Source organism: Eucyclogobius newberryi, unplaced genomic scaffold (genome assembly GCF_026437365.1).
Source record: "Eucyclogobius newberryi isolate DKJ021-1_F unplaced genomic scaffold, fEucNew1.0.hap1 SCAF_11, whole genome shotgun sequence".
In the NCBI taxonomy this organism is placed as follows: Eukaryota; Metazoa; Chordata; class Actinopteri; order Gobiiformes; family Gobiidae; genus Eucyclogobius; species Eucyclogobius newberryi.
The window spans coordinates 39,469,211-39,482,334 of NW_027315735.1; the positions used below are offsets into that span (position 1 = coordinate 39,469,211).

Here is a 13,124-nt window from a genome sequence, read left to right on the forward strand (position 1 = left end):
CAGGACCAGGACCAGGACCAGGACCAGGACCAGGACCAGGACCAGGACCAGAACTATCGCTGCTTCAAAAAAATCACTTTCTGTTTTTGTCATCAAAACCAAATGTTGCTTTTTTTCTTTTACTTGTGAGGAACGTGTCAGTTTGAATTAGGCAAAAACAATAGCTGCAAACAGAACCTGATGATGTCTAAACTGGAACTAAAACAAGTCGTTATTAGTCCTGGTTTAGTCCTGGTTTAGACCTGGTTTAGTCCTGGTTTAGACCTGGTTTAGACCTGGTTTAGTCCTGGTTTAGACCTGGTTTAGTCCTGGTTTAGACCTGGTTTAGTCCTGGTTTAGACCTGGTTTAGTCCTGGTTTAGACCTGGTTTAGACCTGGTTTAGTCCTGGTTTAGACCTGATTTAGTCCTGGTTTAGACCTGGTTTAGTCCTGGTTTAGTCCTGGTTTAGTCCTGCTTTATGTCTCGTGTGAAAAACTCGCGCATATCAATGGTCGTGTCACATGACCAGTGCCGCTGGAGCCTGTGTCAGTCAGAGCCGGGATGGAGCAGCTCAGAGGAGGAGGCATGGTCAAGTCAGGTAAGTCCTGATCCTGGTCCTGGTCCTGGTCCTGATCCTGGTCCTGGTCCTGGTCCTGGTCCTGGTCCTGGTCCTGGTCCTGGTCCTGGTCCTGGTCCTGGTCCTGGTCCTGGTCCTGGTCCTGGACCTGGTCCTGGTCCTGGTCCTGGTCCTGGTCCTGGTCCTGGACCTGGTCCTGGTCCTGGTCCTGGATCTGGTCCTGGTCCTGGTCCTGGTCCTGGTCCTGGTCCTGGTCCTGGATCTGGTGCTGGTCCTGGTCCTGGTCCTGGATCTGGTGCTGGTCCTGGTCCTGGTCCTGGTCCTGGTCCTGGTCCTGGTCCTGGTCCTGGTCCTGGTCCTGGTCTATGAGTTAAATGTTTGTGCAGTTTATCAGTTGCTCTTTGGACCGAGCTTTGGGACAGAATTTAGGGACTTCAGTTTGAGACGCTCTGTCTTTCTCTGGATCTGGTTTAGTCCTGGTTTAGTCCTGCTTTAGTCCTGGTTTAGACCTGGTTTAGTCCTGGTTTAGACCTGGTTTAGTCCTGGTTTAGACCTGGTCTGGGACCAGGTTTTGTCCTTGTTTTGTGCTCCTTTGGTCCTGGTCCAGCTCTCATGTGTTACATTGATTTTCTCAGTCCAGCCCTGATCCAGTTTCAAATCCACTTCCTCAGGACTAAACCAGGACTAAACCAGATCTAAACCAGGACTAAACCAGATCTAAACCAGGACTAAACCAGGTCTAAACCAGGACTAAACCAGGTCTAACCAGGACTAAACCAGGACTAAACCAGGACTAAACCAGGTCTAAACCAGATCTAAACCAGGACTAAACCAGATCTAAACCAGGACTAAACCAGGTCTAAACCAGGACTAAACCAGGTCTAACCAGGACTAAACCAGGACTAAACCAGATCTAAACCAGGACTAAACCAGATCTAAACCAGGACTAAACCAGGTCTAAACCAGGACTAAACCAGGTCTAACCAGGACTAAACCAGGACTAAACCAGGACTAAACCAGGTCTAAACCAGGTCTAAACCAGGACTAAACCAGGTCTAAACCAGGACTAAACCAGGTCTAAACCAGATCTAAACCAGGACTAAACCAGGACTAAAGCGGGTTTAAAGCGGGTCTAAAGCGGGACTAAAGCGGGTCTAAAGCGGGTCTAAAGCGGGTCTAAAGCGGGTCTAAAGCGGGACTAAAGCGGGTCTAAAGCGGGTCTAAAGCGGGTCTAAAGCGGGTCTAAAGCGGGTCTAAAGCGGGACTAAAGCGGGACTAAAGCGGGTCTAAAGCGGGTCTAAAGCGGGACTAAAGCTGGTCTAAAGCGGGTCTAAAGCGGGTCTAAAACGGGTCTAAAGCGGGTCTAAAGCGGGTCTAAAGCAGGACTAAAGCGGGTCTAAAGCGGGTCTAAAACGGGTCTAAAGCGGGTCTAAAACGGGTCTAAAGCGGGTCTAAAGCGGGTCTAAAGCAGGTCTAAAGCGGGACTAAAGCGGGTCTAAAGCGGGTCTAAAGCGGGACTAAAGCGGGTCTAAAGCGGGACTAAAGCGGGTCTAAAGCGGGTCTAAAGCGGGACTAAAGCGGGTCTAAAGCGGGTCTAAAGCAGGACTAGAGCGCGACTAAAGCGGGTCTAAAGCGGGACTAAAGCGGGTCTAAAGCGGGTCTAAAGCGGGTCTAAAGCGGGACTAAAGCGGGTCTAAAGCGGGTCTAAAGCGGGACTAAAGCGGGACTAGAGCGCGACTAAAGCGGGTCTAAAGCGGGTCTAAAGCGGGACTAAAGCGGGTCTAAAGCGGGTCTAAAGCGGGACTAAAGCGGGTCTAAAGCGGGTCTAAAGCGGGTCTAAAGCGGGTCTAAAGCGGGTTTAAAGCGGGTTTAAAGCGGGTCTAAGCGGGTCTAAAGCGGGACTAAAGCGGGTCTAAAGCGGGTCTAAAGCGGGTCTAAAGCGGGACTAAAGCGGGTCTAAAGTGGGTCTAAAGCGGGTCTAAAGCGGGACTAAAGCGGGTCTAAAGCGGGTCTAAAGCGGGTCTAAAGCGGGTCTAAAGCGGGACTAAAGCGGGTCTAAAGCGGGTCTAAAGCGGGTCTAAAGCGGGACTAAAGCGGGTCTAAAGCGGGTCTAAAGCGGGTCTAAAGCGGGACTAAAGCGGGTCTAAAGTGGGTCTAAAGCGGGTCTAAAGCGGGTCTAAAGCGGGACTAAAGCGGGTCTAAAGCGGGTCTAAAGCGGGTCTAAAGCGGGACTAAAGCGGGTCTAAAGCGGGTCTAAAACGGGTCTAAAGCGGGTCTAAAACGGGTCTAAAGCGGGTCTAAAGCGGGTCTAAAGCAGGACTAGAGCGCGACTAAAGCGGGTCTAAAGCGGGACTAAAGCGGGTCTAAAGCGGGTCTAAAGCGGGTCTAAAGCGGGACTAAAGCGGGTCTAAAGCGGGACTAAAGCGGGTCTAAAGCGGGTCTAAAGCGGGACTAAAGCGGGTCTAAAGCGGGTCTAAAGCGGGTCTAAAGCGGGACTAAAGCGGGTCTAAAGCGGGTCTAAAGCGGGTCTAAAGCGGGTCTAAAGCGGGTATAAAGCGGGTCTAAAGCGGGTCTAAAGCGGGTCTAAAGCGGGTCTAAAGCGGGTCTAAAGCGGGTATAAAGCGGGTCTAAAGCGGGTCTAAAGCGGGTATAAAGCGGGTCTAAAGCGGGTCTAAAGCGGGTATAAAGCGGGTCTAAAGCAGGTCTAAAGCGGGACTAAAGCGGGTCTAAAGCGGGTCTAAAGCGGGACTAAAGCGGGTCTAAAGCGGGTATAAAGCGGGTCTAAAGCGGGTATAAAGCGGGTCTAAAGCGGGTCTAAAGCGGGACTAAAGCGGGTCTAAAGAGACTGTGATCTGGTTGAGTCTCATGTTGCAGCTGAACTTTATCTCATTGTTTGATGAAACCCGAGTCAGGAGCAGGAGTTTCTTAGACTTGAGCTGGAGCTGAAACTGAGACAAATAAAAGTCTAAATCTGTGACTGAAGATTTCAGATTCCCTCCCTGACCTCTGACCTCTCTCTCATCAATCTCGGCGTGTGTCACATGCCCTCCTGACCTCTGACCTTTCTCTCTTCAGTCTCGTGTGTATCAGATGCCCTCCCTGACCCCTGACCTCTGACCTCTGACCTCTCTCTCTTCAGTCTTGGCGTGTGTGTCACATGCCCTCCTGACCTCTGACCTTTCTCTCTTCAGTCTCGTGTGTATCAGATGCCCTCCCTGACCCCTGACCTCTGACCTCTGACCTCTCTCTCTTCAGTCTTGGCGTGTGTGTCACATGCCCTCCTGACCTCTGACCTTTCTCTCTTCAGTCTCGTGTGTATCAGATGCCCTCCCTGACCCCTGACCTCTGACCTCTGACCTCTCTCTCTTCAGTCTTAGCGTGTGTGTCAGATGCCCTCCCTGACCTCTGACCTTTCTCTCTTCAGTCTCGTGTGTGTCAGATGCCCTCCCTGACCCCTGACCTCTGACCTCTGACCTCTCTCTCTTCAGTCTTGGCGTGTGTGTCAGTTGCCCTCCCTGACCCCTGACCCCTGACCTCTGACCTCTCTCTCCCTCCAGTCTCAGCGTACGCAGAGTTGCAGCGCTCTGACAGGAAGTCCTCCCCCGTCAGCACTTATGTCCCGCCTCCTGACTACGAGTCTCATGATGATGACATCATCAAACCGCGCAAACTCAGCAACCCAGTGAAAGAGTCCAAGAGCCACCGAGAACTGCACCGAGAACTGTTGACGTCCTGCAAACGGTGAGAACCAAGAACTGTTGACCTCCTGCAAATGGTGAGAACCCAGAACTGTTGACCTCCTGCAAACGGTGAGAACCCAGAACTGTTGACCTCCTGCAAACAATGAGAACCCAGAACTGTTGACCTCCTGCAAACGGTGAGAACCCAGAACTGTTGACCTCCTGCAAACAATGAGAACCCAGAACTGTTGACCTCCTGCAAACGGTGAGAACCCAGAACTGTTGACCTCCTGCAAACGGTGAGAACCAAGAACTGTTGACCTCCTGCAAACGGTGAGAACCCAGAACTGTTGACCTCCTGCAAACGGTGAGAACCCAGAACTGTTGACCTCCTGCAAACGGTGAGAACCAAGAACTGTTGACCTCCTGCAAACGGTGAGAACCCAGAACTGTTGACCTCCTGCAAACGGTGAGAACCAAGAACTGTTGACCTCCTGCAAACGGTGAGAACCCAGAACTGTTGACCTCCTGCAAACAATGAGAACCCAGAACTGTTGACCTCCTGCAAACGGTGAGAACCCAGAACTGTTGACCTCCTGCAAACGGTGAGAACCAAGAACTGTTGACCTCCTGCAAACGGTGAGAACCCAGAACTGTTGACCTCCTGCAAACGGTGAGAACCAAGAACTGTTGACCTCCTGCAAATGGTGAGAACCCAGAACTGTTGACCTCCTGCAAACGGTGAGAACCAAGAACTGTTGACCTCCTGCAAACGGTGAGAACCCAGAACTGTTGACCTCCTGCAAACAATGAGAACCCAGAACTGTTGACCTCCTGCAAACGGTGAGAACCCAGAACTGTTGACCTCCTGCAAACAATGAGAACCCAGAACTGTTGACCTCCTGCAAACGGTGAGAACCCAGAACTGTTGACCTCCTGCAAACGGTGAGAACCAAGAACTGTTGACCTCCTGCAAACAATGAGAACCCAGAACTGTTGACCTCCTGCAAACGGTGAGAACCAAGAACTGTTGACCTCCTGCAAACGGTGAGAACCCAGAACTGTTGACCTCCTGCAAACGGTGAGAACCCAGAACTGTTGACCTCCTGCAAACGGTGAGAACCAAGAACTGTTGACCTCCTGCAAACGGTGAGAACCCAGAACTGTTGACCTCCTGCAAACGGTGAGAACCAAGAACTGTTGACCTCCTGCAAATGGTGAGAACCCAGAACTGTTGACCTCCTGCAAACGGTGAGAACCAAGAACTGTTGACCTCCTGCAAACGGTGAGAACCCAGAACTGTTGACCTCCTGCAAACGGTGAGAACCAAGAACTGTTGACCTCCTGCAAACGGTGAGAACCCAGAACTGTTGACCTCCTGCAAACAATGAGAACCCAGAACTGTTGACCTCCTGCAAACGGTGAGAACCCAGAACTGTTGACCTCCTGCAAACGGTGAGAACCAAGAACTGTTGACCTCCTGCAAACGGTGAGAACCCAGAACTGTTGACCTCCTGCAAACGGTGAGAACCAAGAACTGTTGACCTCCTGCAAATGGTGAGAACCCAGAACTGTTGACCTCCTGCAAACGGTGAGAACCAAGAACTGTTGACCTCCTGCAAACGGTGAGAACCCAGAACTGTTGACCTCCTGCAAACGGTGAGAACCAAGAACTGTTGACCTCCTGCAAACGGTGAGAACCCAGAACTGTTGACCTCCTGCAAACAATGAGAACCCAGAACTGTTGACCTCCTGCAAACGGTGAGAACCAAGAACTGTTGACCTCCTGCAAACGGTGAGAACCCAGAACTGTTGACCTCCTGCAAACGGTGAGAACCAAGAACTGTTGACCTCCTGCAAACGGTGAGAACCCAGAACTGTTGACCTCCTGCAAACGGTGAGAACCAAGAACTGTTGACCTCCTGCAAACGGTGAGAACCCAGAACTGTTGACCTCCTGCAAACAATGAGAACCCAGAACTGTTGACCTCCTGCAAACGGTGAGAACCAAGAACTGTTGACCTCCTGCAAACGGTGAGAACCCAGAACTGTTGACCTCCTGCAAACGGTGAGAACCAAGAACTGTTGACCTCCTGCAAACGGTGAGAACCCAGAACTGTTGACCTCCTGCAAACAATGAGAACCCAGAACTGTTGACCTCCTGCAAACGGTGAGAACCCAGAACTGTTGACCTCCTGCAAACAATGAGAACCCAGAACTGTTGACCTCCTGCAAACGGTGAGAACCAAGAACTGTTGACCTCCTGCAAACGGTGAGAACCCAGAACTGTTGACCTCCTGCAAACGGTGAGAACCAAGAACTGTTGACCTCCTGCAAATGGTGAGAACCCAGAACTGTTGACCTCCTGCAAACAATGAGAACCCAGAACTGTTGACCTCCTGCAAACGGTGAGAACCCAGAACTGTTGACCTCCTGCAAACGGTGAGAACCAAGAACTGTTGACCTCCTGCAAACGGTGAGAACCCAGGGTGGTGGCTAAAGCTTGCGTGTGTGAGGGATCAGAGACTTCAGACTGAACCAGTGGAAACATGCCTCACGAGAGCTCAGAGAGATGGAAAGAGCTTCAGCTTCAGCTCATGTATTATTCAGGCTGAGGTTCCTCTGATGTTCCTCTGAGGTCTGAGGTTCCTCTGAGGTCTGATGTTCCTCTGAGGTTCCTCTGAGGTCTGAGGTTCCTCTGAGGTCTGATGTTCCTCTGAGGTCTGAGGTTCCTCTGAGGTTCCTCTGAGGTCTGAGGTTCCTCTGAGGTTCCTCTGAGGTCTGAGGTTCCTCAGGTCTGGAGACTCATGTTTGTGGTGTTCCTCAGGTCTGGAGACTGTGTGGAGCTGAAGCCAGAGCTGCAGCGTGTGTTGGAGGCTCGGAGGAGAGAGCAGAAGATAAAGCTGAGGAAGCAGGAGGAAGAGGCCCACAAGAAGCTCTCTCCTCTGGAACAAGAGCTTCAGCGACGACACCACATCCTGGAGGAGGTACAGAAGCCACAAGCTCCTCACCGCAGGGCAGCACAACTTCTGAGGCTCCAGCAAGAGGCCGCTCCATGTTTAGTCCTGACTCTGGCACCAGCAGGAGGCCGCTCCATGTTTAGTCCTGACTCTGGCACCAGCAGGAGGCCGGTCCATGTTTAGTCCTGACTCTGGCACCAGCAGGAGGCCGCTCCATGTTTAGTCCTGACTCTGGGCACCAGCAGGAGGCCAGTCCATGTTTAGTCCTGACTCTGGCACCAGCAGGAGGCCGGTCCATGTTTAGTCCTGACTCTGGCACCAGCAGGAGGCCGCTCCATGTTTAGTCCTGACTCTGGCACCAGCAGGAGGCCGCTCCATGTTTAGTCCTGACTCTGGCACCAGCAGGAGGCCGGTCCATGTTTAGTCCTGACTCTGGCACCAGCAGGAGGCCGGCCCATGTTTAGTCCTGACTCTGGCACCAGCAGGAGGCCAGTCCATGTTTAGTCCTGACTCTGGCACCAGCAGGAGGCCGCTCCATGTTTAGTCCTGACTCTGGCACCAGCAGGAGGCCAGTCCATGTTTAGTCCTGACTCTGGCACCAGCAGGAGGCCGGTCCATGTTTAGTCCTGACTCTGGCACCAGCAGGAGGCCGGTCCATGTTTAGTCCTGACTCTGGCACCAGCAGGAGGCCGGTCCATGTTTAGTCCTGACTCTGGCACCAGCAGGAGGCCGCTCCATGTTTAGTCCTGACTCTGGCACCAGCAGGAGGCCGCTCCATGTTTAGTCCTGACTCTGGCACCAGCAGGAGGCCGGTCCATGTTTAGTCCTGACTCTGGCACCAGCAGGAGGCCGCTCCATGTTTAGTCCTGACTCTGGCACCAGCAGGAGGCCGGTCCATGTTTAGTCCTGACTCTGGCACCAGCAGGAGGCCGGTCCATGTTTAGTCCTGACTCTGGCACTGTTTGTTTTGCAGTTGGAGCATCAGGAGCAGAAGCAGAAACTGGAGTCAAGTCGAGCTCCAGAGTTTATTCAAGTCAAGGAGAAGCTGAAGAGGACCAGCCGGGACTTCCACCAGGACCAGGTCTAAACCAGGTCTAAACCAGGTCTAAACCAGGTCCAAACCAGGTCCAAACCAGGTCTAAACCAGGTCTAAACCAGGTCTAAACCAGGTCTAAACCAGGTCTAAACCAGGTCTAAACCAGGTCCAAACCAGGTCCAAACCAGGTCTAAACCAGGTCTAAACCAGGTCTAAACCAGGTCTAAACCAGGTCCAAACCAGGTCCAAACCAGGTCTAAACCAGGTCTAAACCAGGTCTAAACCAGGTCTAAACCAGGTCTAAACCAGGTCTAAACCAGGTCCAAACCAGGTCTAAACCAGGTCTAAACCAGGTCCAAACCAGGTCCAAACCAGGTCTAAACCAGGTCTAAACCAGGTCTAAACCAGGTCCAAACCAGGTCTAAACCAGGTCCAAACCAGGTCTAAACCAGGTCTAAACCAGGTCTAAACCAGGTCTAAACCAGGTCTAAACCAGGTCTAAACCAGGTCTAAACCAGGTCCAAACCAGGTCCAAACCAGGTCTAAACCAGGTCTAAACCAGGTCTAAACCAGGTCTAAACCAGGTCTAAACCAGGTCTAAACCAGGTCTAAACCAGGTCTAAACCAGGTCCAAACCAGGTCTAAACCAGGTCCAAACCAGGTCTAAACCAGGTCTAAACCAGGTCTAAACCAGGTCTAAACCAGGTCTAAACCAGGTCCAAACCAGGTCTAAACCAGGTCCAAACCAGGTCTAAACCAGGTCTAAACCAGGTCTAAACCAGGTCTAAACCAGGTCCAAACCAGGTCTAAACCAGGTCCAAACCAGGTCTAAACCAGGTCTAAACCAGGTCCAAACCAGGTCTAAACCAGGTCTAAACCAGGACTAAACGAGGACTAAGCCAGGCCTAAACCAGGCCTAAACCAGGACTAAACCAGGACTAAACCAGGACTAAACCAGGACTAAACCAGGTCTAAACCAGGTCCAAACCAGGTCTAAACCAGGTCTAAACCAGGACTAAACGAGGACTAAGCCAGGCCTAAACCAGGCCTAAACCAGGACTAAACCAGGACTAAACCAGGCCTAAACCAGGACTAAACCAGGACTAAACCAGGACTAAACCAGGTCTAAACCAGGACTAAACCAGGACTAAACCAGGTCTAAACCAGGTCTAAACCAGGTCTAAACCAGGTCTAAACCAGGTCCAAACCAGGTCTAAACCAGGTCTAAACCAGGTCCAAACCAGGTCTAAACCAGGTCTAAACCAGGACTAAACGAGGACTAAGCCAGGCCTAAACCAGGCCTAAACCAGGACTAAACCAGGACTAAACCAGGACTAAACCAGGACTAAACCAGGACTAAACCAGGTCTAAACCAGGCCTAAACCAGGACTAAACCAGGACTAAACCAGGACTAAACCAGGACTAAACCAGGTCTAAACCAGGACTAAACCAGGACTAAACCAGGACTAAACCAGGTCTAAACCAGGTCTAAACCAGGTCCAAACCAGGTCTAAACCAGGTCTAAACCAGGTCTAAACCAGGACTAAACGAGGACTAAGCCAGGCCTAAACCAGGCCTAAACCAGGACTAAACCAGGACTAAACCAGGACTAAACCAGGACTAAACCAGGTCTAAACCAGGCCTAAACCAGGCCTAAACCAGGACTAAACCAGGACTAAACCAGGACTAAACCAGGACTAAACCAGGTCTAAACCAGGACTAAACCAGGACTAAACCAGGACTAAACCAGGACTAAACCAGGACTAAACCAGGACTAAACCAGGACTAAACCAGGAATGAACCAGGACTAAACCACTGCCTTCTGGGTCTTAAAGATCATGTCAGGTTTTGTGGTTCTTCATGTTTGGGTCAGAAAGTTTCAAAAACTCTTCTGTGGAGTGGCTCGCCACTCCACAGATCTGATAGGGCACATTTTTAAACAGTGGATTCCTGGAACGTTCCAGACACTGGATCAAACACCACATTACAAAGACTTTAATCCATTTAGAGACAATCAACGTTTACATTCTTTATCCTGCAATTTAGCATTCGTCATATTGTTTACGCCCGAGTAACGCTCTGAAGTCAAGCTCATCGCTAGCTCAGGACTAGCTCAGGACTAGCTCAGGGCTAGCTCAGGGCTAGCTCAGGGCTAGCTTATCACTAGCTCATCACTAGCTCAGGGCTAGCTCAGGACTAGCTCAGGGCTAACTCAGGGCTAACTCAGGGCTAGCTCATCACTAGCTCAGGGCTAGCTCAGGGCTAACTCAGGGCTAGCTCATTGCTAGCTCAGTGCTAGCTCAGGGCTAGCTCAGGAATAACTCAGGGCTAGCTCAGGGCTAGCTCAGTGCTAGCTCATTTTTATATTTTTATATGTCAGTATGTTGTAAACAGTATTTGAAGAGTTAGCTTAGCTTAGCCCGTCACAATATTCTACTTAAGGTTATGTCAGATGGAGGCGGGGCCTAATCTTTTTCCTTCTCATTATGACTTTTACTGACGACGTGTTTCACAGACGTGGAACTTTGTGCCAGTTTTTGTTTCATGTGGAAAGTTCCAGTTTGAAGCCTAAACGAGCCATGGAGGAGCCACTTTAAACACTTTAAACACTTTAAACACTTTAAACACTTGAATTTAAACTGAATCTAACCAATGTTTTTGCACAAATAAAACACAGAATGAACCTTTGATGCACTTTTACTGCTGAGACTTTCATTTTGTCAAATCTGTGAATAAATTCATTTCTGATGTTAATAATTTGTAAATAAAATGTAATTACGTCTCGTCTGCTGTGGATTCTTTTAATTATGTTAATGAGGAATGAATATTATCATTTGAAAGACGTTGCTTTGTCTGACATGTGACGTCAGAGCTGTTTAAACACTTTAAAGACGTTAAACACGTTAAACACTTTAAACACGTTAAACACTTTAAACACGTTAAACACGTTAAACACGTTAAACACTTTAAACACGTTAAACACGTTAAACACGTTAAACACTTTAAACACGTTAAACACTTTAAACACGTTAAACACTTTAAACACGTTAAACACTTTAAACACTTTAAACACTTTAAACACTTTAAAGACGTTAAACACGTTAAACACTTTAAACACGTTAAACACGTTAAACACTTTAAACACGTTAAACACGTTAAACACGTTAAACACTTTAAACACTTTAAACACGTTAAACACGTTAAACACTTTAAACACTTTAAACACTTTAAACACGTTAAACACTTTAAACACTTTAAACACTTTAAACACTTTAAACACGTTAAACACTTTAAACACTTTAAACACTTTAAAAACTTTAAACACGTTAAACACTTTAAACACTTTAAACACGTTAAACACTTTAAACACTTTAAACACTTTAAACACTTTAAACACGTTAAACACTTTAAACACTTTAAACACTTTAAACACTTTAAAGACGTTAAACACGTTAAACACTTTAAACACGTTAAACACGTTAAACACGTTAAACACGTTAAACACGTTAAACACTTTAAACACTTTAAACACGTTAAACACGTTAAACACTTTAAACACTTTAAACACGTTAAACACTTTAAACACTTTAAACACTTTAAACACGTTAAACACGTTAAACACTTTAAACACTTTAAACACGTTAAACACTTTAAACACTTTAAACACTTTAAACACGTTAAACACTTTAAACACTTTAAACACTTTAAACACGTTAAACACGTTAAACACTTTAAACACGTTAAACACTTTAAACACTTTAAACACTTTAAACACTTTAAACACGTTAAACACTTTAAACACTTTAAACACGTTAAACACGTTAAACACGTTAAACACTTTAAACACTTTAAACACGTTAAACACGTTAAACACGTTAAACACTTTAAACACTTTAAACACGTTAAACACTTTAAACACTTTAAACACGTTAAACACTTTAAACACTTTAAACACGTTAAACACTTTAAACACTTTAAACACTTTAAACACTTTAAACACGTTAAACACTTTAAACACTTTAAACACTTTAAACACGTTAAACAATTTAAACACTTTAAACACTTTAAACACTTTAAACACGTTAAACAATTTAAACACTTTAAACACGTTAAACACTTTAAACACTTTAAACACTTTAAACACTTTAAACACTTTAAACACGTTAAACACTTTAAACACTTTAAACACGTTAAACAATTTAAACACTTTAAACACGTTAAACACTTTAAACACTTTAAACACTTTAAACACGTTAGACACTTTAAACACTTTAAACACGTTAAACACTTTAAACACTTTGAACACTTTAAACACATTAAACACTTTAAACACTTTAAACACTTTAAACACTTTAAACACTTTAAACACTTTAAACACGTTAAACACTTTAAACACTTTAAACACTTTAAACACTTTAAACACGTTAAACACTTTAAACACTTTAAACACGTTAAACACTTTGAACACGTTAAACACGTTAAACACGTTAAACACGTTAAACACTTTAAACACTTTAAACACTTTGAACACTTTAAACACGTTAAACACTTTAAACACTTTAAACACTTTAAACACGTTAAACACTTTAAACACTTTAAACACTTTAAACACTTTAAACCATTAAACACTTTAAACACTTTAAACACTTTAAACACGTTAAACACTTTAAACACTTTAAACACGTTAAACCATTAAACACTTTAAACACTTTAAACACGTTAAACACGTTAAACACTTTAAACACTTTAAACACTTTAAACACGTTAAACACGTTAAACACATTAAACACTTTAAACACGTTAAACACTTGAAACACTTTAAACACTTTAAACACGTTAAACACGTTAAACACGTTAAACACATTAAACACTTTAAACACGTTAAACACTTG

General features: G+C 46.9%; 1 protein-coding gene across 1 annotated transcript in view; it reads left to right on the top strand.

The window, feature by feature from the left end:
* Positions 1-8,399, top strand: part of LOC140347587 (protein FAM107B-like) — a 16,470-nt gene extending 8,071 nt beyond the window's left edge. The window contains exons 3-5 of the mRNA XM_072434105.1: positions 4,115-4,298; positions 7,064-7,223; positions 8,170-8,399. Of these exons, the coding sequence (XP_072290206.1) occupies positions 4,115-4,298; positions 7,064-7,223; positions 8,170-8,283 (458 nt within the window). The 3' untranslated portion in view covers positions 8,284-8,399. The remainder of the gene's footprint in view (positions 1-4,114; positions 4,299-7,063; positions 7,224-8,169) is intronic.
* Positions 8,400-13,124: the final 4,725 nt, after the last annotated feature.